The following is a 5,767-nucleotide window of genomic DNA, read 5'->3' on the forward strand; positions in this document are numbered from 1 at the left end:
AGGAACACACGAATTCATTCGACCAATCAAAAGCGTGGAACTAGTTTGAGAGACGCGCCAAAACACAGCTCCAAATTATCACGCGTAGTATTATTATATATACACGACCAATCAAAAACGTGGAACTGCTTCGCGAGCCCTCCGCTAAGGAGGCGCACCGAAACCAGAGGATAATTGAGACCACCAAAAACAGGCTCATTGGCAATCTCCCTACTCATCTCTGCCCCCTATTTGAGTGTTCACCCGGTTTAAAATCGTGGATCTCCAGGAACACACGAATTCATTCGACCAATCAAAAGCGTGGAACTAGTTTGAGAGACGCGCCAAAACACAGCTCCAAATTATCACGCGTAGTATTATTATATATACACGACCAATCAAAAACGTGGAACTGCTTCGCGAGCCCTCCGCTAAGGAGGCGCACCGAAACCAGAGGATAATTGAGACCACCAAAAACAGGCTCATTGGCAATCTCCCTACTCATCTCTGCTCTTATTGGTTGAAATTATTCCTCATGAAGAATTCAGCCAATAATGATTTTAATATTTTAGTCATACGGCTGTACGCTTAACCTGGGAAGCATCTCTTATTTTTTAACAAATGAATAATTTTTAGTTATATTTATTTCAATCTTGACGATCGACATTTATTTAGTTTGATGTCTTACTTTGAAAAATCTCATTAACAAAATTATCGGCAAGCATTTCATAACGAAAAAAAACTCAAGGTAACATGAAAGGCTTCACAGCAATAGAATCAAATATTTCTTTTTCGGCAGAGTCGATAATAAAGTCTGTAAAAATTATTTACACAGAGCTTTTTCGAAAGACTGGCTTTTAGTCTACTAAGAAGTGGAAAAGGATAATGGCCGTCCACGGGGTTAACGACAAAAATCCTATGTCATGAAATCGTTTATGCAAGTGTGAATTTGTGCTTCCCTTCGTTTAACTTTCTTCGATAATTACGAGATCAAGAAAACAAAAATATTCAAACGACTACGCAGCTTCTAAATCAGGACTTATTCATCCTCCGTCCTTCTCACACTTACAGTTTCTTTTCTTTTCTGGCCAGATGATTTCACTACAGTCGTATAATCAGGTATATTTCTAATAACCGTCTTATATCAGTTACCTAGGTGTGATAATAGCTTTGGACCTAAGCTTTCTTGTTTCTTAATAAGTTAAAGTTTATGTTTTAATCAGAATGTCTAGATGAATGTTTTTTTTTTTTGAATTTGACAGTAAATAATCTTTTCATTTTTTCTGTTAATGTCGGTGGGTCACAAATAACATATTTCTTTTTATCATTGTCTATTTCATCATTTCAGCATCAATAGAAAACTTATATCAAATCTAATTTATTTCAGGTAATAGCTGTTTAGCTATAGTTATTGTTTACTATTATTTATTATATAAAATACTCCATTCATAATTACCCTTTGATCAAAGCATTAGTTATATTATTTGTGAATAGTAATTATATTTTTTTGAGACATAAAACATATATGTTGTATTGATAATTTTAGGTGTTATACCATCTTACACAGTTAACATCAACTGTAACACCAAGGCCATCCAGATTTGCAACAACGGTAAAGCATCATGATAAAATTAATAGGCATCCTGAAGTTTTGTGCCAAAATAGCTTAACAGAGGTAAGTTGCAGCCAATTTTATGCTATAATTTTCTTAATGACACAAGATGTTTTCATTCCAGGCTGCAAAAAATTGTACAGAACTATACATGGAAAGGTTAAATACGCAACATCTAGCTACTCCTTTAAGAATAAAGAGAAACGATGCATATGATATATTAAAACAATTATCTAAGGGTCTCAAGCCAACTGTTTCAAGAATTATAGACAAGAATTCTAAATGGAGAGTTTCTTACATATCTGGTGCAAGCTTTATTGATAACAAATATGGCTTTCCTCATGTTCAATTTCCAGAACCAACTCTTCTGCCCATGATGTGTTTATCATCTTGGCAGCCCTTCAGATTATTTAAAAATATGCACTCACCGTCGCAGTTTGCTTATGATATGCAAATAAGAAGCTTCAAGACAGATAGAAGTGCAAAGGTAGATCGTGAAAGGAATCCTACCCTGGGTGGCAGATTTCGAAAATGGATGGGAATGACATCATCAGGACATCAGGTTAATTTTTTTTTTAAACTAATGTAAATGAGAAAAGGGGTAAAGGAAGTAAGACTAATTAGCATATTTTTCTAATTAACTAGGAAGATAGAGGAATGATAACAGGTGCGTCTAGTGAACATGCTGTGGAGAAGCTACGAACTTTACTCAGTGATCATGAAATGAGTACAGATGAGCAGCAGCGTGTCAAAGTAGCGTTTGCAGAAGGATATATGGCAGGTCATGGGAAGAAGACTCCAGATCGTACACTTAAATGGCTTAAAGTTGTACAGCATGTAGTGATGATCGGCATTTTCTTAACGGTCTTCATCTCTTTCATGGGTGTGTATAAATGTTAGTACTGCTTCTTTAATTATTCACCTTATTGAAATACTCAGTGATGGGTATATACTACGTTCAGTGGTTAGGTATATACTACGTTCGTTTGTAGAATTTCCAAGGAATAAATTGTTAGAGTGGAAACAAATCCTTTTTCTTTACTATTATGGACTGTTATAGCTATCACTGAAAGCGTTCATAATTAATGATGAAGTGTATTCAACTGTGTTTTATTTAGCAAGTGCTAGTGGAAGCATGTTCAGAATCCAGATTGGGAATCAAGTTGAGGTAGATCCTGAGGAGATTCATGTTACATTTAATGATGTAAAAGGAGTTAGTATTTTTTTATATTTAAGCAATTTTTATTTTTATTTATAATACATTTTACCCAAGATAGTAATTTTCAATAACAGGTTGATGAAGCAAAACAAGAATTGAAAGATGTCGTTGAATTTCTTAAGAATCCAGATAAGTTTTCTGCTCTGGGTGGTAAGCTGCCAAAAGGTGTTTTATTGGTAGGTCCACCAGGGACTGGAAAGACTTTATTGGCACGTGCTGTAGCAGGAGAAGCAGGGGTTCCATTCTTCCACGCAGCTGGACCTGAATTCGATGAGATTCTTGTCGGACAAGGTGCCCGAAGAGTGCGTGATTTATTCAGTAAGTAATTTGACATTTATAATCATTGTCATGTAATTTTTTAACACGTTAAAGGCGGCGTCCCTGGGGACCGACAGTTTCAATGCATTTACTGTATTTAACGCCGCCTTAACGGAAAGTCAAACAAAATCGGCTCCGCGTTTAACGTGTTAATTAAACTACAAGTTTTAATTTTATAGAGGCAGCCAAAGAAAGAGCTCCCTGCGTAATTTTCATCGACGAGATTGATTCTGTCGGTGCGAAACGAACAAATTCTGTATTACATCCTTACGCGAATCAAACGATTAATCAATTGCTCTCGGAAATGGACGGGTAAGATAGTTAAGACAGCAATAATTTGAATTTAATATCTAAAAATCAAATATGTCGTAATTTTGAAAAATTATAGATTTCATCAGAATGAAGGTGTCATTGTTTTGGGTGCTACCAACAGAAGAGAGGATTTGGATAAAGCATTAATGCGGCCCGGTAGATTTGACGTTGAGATTTTCGTCAACGCGCCAGATTATCTGGGACGAAAGGAAATATTAGATTTGTACTTGAGTAGAATTTTAACACGAGACGTGGACGCGGAGTACCTGGCGAGATGCACCACAGGATTTACAGGAGCTGACATAGAAAACATGGTACACTTGAAATTTTCCTTCACAATCTAGAAATATGTACAATTTATATTACGCAAAAATCAATTGGCTCAGGTTAATCAAGCTGCTTTGAGAGCAGCTATCGACGGTGCAGATTATGTGACAATACAGCATTTAGAGCGAGCAAGAGATAAAGTGATCCTGGGGCCTGAAGGAAAATTGCGAATGCCAGATGATGAAGTTAATCGTATCACTGCATATCACGAAGGTGGACATGCTTTAGTTGCTTATTATACTAAGGATGCAGTTCCTTTACATAAAGTAACAATCGTACCACGCGGACCTTCCTTAGGGCATGTATGTAGGGAAACATGTTACATTTAACATACTCTTATTGTTATTGAATATATTAATGCTAAACATTTTGTTTTAATTCTATAGACATCTTATCTTCCGGAGAAGGATATTTACCACGTAACTAAAGCCCAGCTCCTAGCTAACATGGACACAATGATGGGCGGACGAGCTGCTGAAGAATTGATTTTTGGCCCAGAAAGAGTGACTACAGGCGCCTCAAAAGATTTAGAGGTTTGCTCTTAGAAAATTACTCAGCAAGACTATGAGAGCTTGTGAAATCCTTTTATATTTGCAACTAAGTAGCAAAGCACATGCAAAGCAAACTCACTAAAGTGGCGTATATTTTTTCTTTCACTGTTTTCATAAACATTTTTTTCAGGATGCCACTAAGATAGCTGAGGGGATGGTCAAGTCCTTTGGTATGTCTGAAAAAGTCGGTTTCAGGGCCCATTATAACAAAAATAGAGATTACAATGGTTCATCTGAGTATAGCCCAATGACTAATGAACTAATAGACAGTGAGGTGAAACGTCTGCTCCAGGTAAATGTTATAGATATCATTTTAGATTCTATATTGAATATTTCTATACTAATGAGTATCCTTGCTTTTTACATTTATTTAGGAATCGTATGAGCGTGCTAAAATGATCCTAAAGACCCACGCAAAAGAACACAAGCAACTTGCTGATGCATTGCTTAAGTACGAAACATTGGATGTGGAGGACGTAAAGGCCATTGCTAATGGCAAAAAGACGAAAACTGAAACAATCAACAGCAAGCGGCCGATATTGGACGTTCCGAAAATTGTAATGTAATAGAACATAATAAAACATACATTGTAAAGAGGTGCGAGGAGAAAGAAAGGATAAAGAGTACAGGAAGAATTTAAAAAATCGAAAGTAGACTAACGAAGTCCTACGTTTGACTACGTTCGAACTATCGTAGTATATAGGATGTGCCGTTAGAAGTCATGATGATTCCTCGTTCTAGCTTTTTGATGAAATAATATTCAGAGAGTCATAACAAAAGATCACCAAATTTCCTTATATTATTTCTTACAACCTGCTCTATCTTTGCAGATCAATCATAAACAAAATAAAATGCCATAATTATCTGTCAAATAATAGACATTCCACCAAGGCTACAAACCTGTATCAATTGCACCGACGCAAATATGGAAGTTCGAGGTATTTTGTGGATATGACAACGAAATGTCATATCAATGAAAATTTTTCTTTACGTTTTTCTATCAAATTTAGATATTCTACGTATTTCCTCTAAGGTTGAATTTCTGCAATTCAGCTCAATATGTGAACTTGGTTTACTTTCAAAATACAAATGTCTGAATGGCTAATGGGCAATTAAATCTAGTTTAAACAATACATTCTGTTTATGGAATTGGCCCCTAGGCTTAAACTTATTTTATCAATATAGAAAATTATATCAGAATAAAGAAGGCGATCATGCTAACTGGATAAAGTTAGCCATAAAACTATAATTTAGAAAATGTTTGATAGTCTAATTAAAACGCTTCATTACCTCAATTACTGTCAGCTGGATAAGGTTAGCTATATAACTATAATTTAAAAAATTATAAAAATCAATTATTTGGTGGTCGTTTGGTAATGATCGGTAGTCTAATTAAAACGTTTGGTGGTCAATTGTTTAATTACAATAATTAAAAAACCAAATAAGGCT

The 5,767-nt window shown here is 35.4% G+C and overlaps 1 protein-coding gene across 2 annotated transcripts; it reads left to right on the forward strand.

Moving 5' to 3' along the window:
• The first annotated feature begins 547 nt into the window (after positions 1-547).
• Positions 548-5,457, forward strand: LOC107268744 (ATP-dependent zinc metalloprotease YME1 homolog). 2 transcript variants are annotated; one of them, XM_015741815.2, is made up of 14 exons: positions 548-727; positions 815-1,098; positions 1,526-1,654; positions 1,716-2,153; positions 2,237-2,474; positions 2,710-2,804; positions 2,885-3,128; positions 3,308-3,440; positions 3,517-3,754; positions 3,827-4,069; positions 4,154-4,300; positions 4,449-4,610; positions 4,693-4,875; positions 5,149-5,457. In XM_015741815.2, exons 2-14 carry the CDS (start codon positions 1,072-1,074, stop codon positions 5,176-5,178), a joined length of 2,307 nt encoding a protein of 768 aa, XP_015597301.1. In that variant the 5' UTR covers positions 548-727; positions 815-1,071; the 3' UTR covers positions 5,179-5,457. The 2 variants fall into 2 exon arrangements, with proteins under 2 accessions (XP_015597301.1, XP_015597309.1); XM_015741823.2 differs by lacking the exon at positions 5,149-5,457 and having other exon boundaries at positions 549-727; positions 2,237-2,486; positions 4,693-5,097.
• Positions 5,458-5,767: the final 310 nt, after the last annotated feature.

Source organism: Cephus cinctus, unplaced genomic scaffold (assembly GCF_000341935.2).
Source record: "Cephus cinctus unplaced genomic scaffold, Ccin1 Ccin1_scaffold0066, whole genome shotgun sequence".
Taxonomy (NCBI): Eukaryota; Metazoa; Arthropoda; class Insecta; order Hymenoptera; family Cephidae; genus Cephus; species Cephus cinctus.

Bases quoted from the DNA above. Each gene is read 5' to 3' on its own strand.
- LOC107268744 (XM_015741815.2), top strand. From the start codon at position 1,072: ATGATTTCACTACAGTCGTATAATCAG. The intron at 4,070-4,153 runs GTATGTAGGGAA...TTAATTCTATAG, and splicing joins GCGGACCTTCCTTAGGGCAT to ACATCTTATCTTCCGGAGAA. The intron at 4,611-4,692 runs GTAAATGTTATA...ACATTTATTTAG, and splicing joins AGGTGAAACGTCTGCTCCAG to GAATCGTATGAGCGTGCTAA.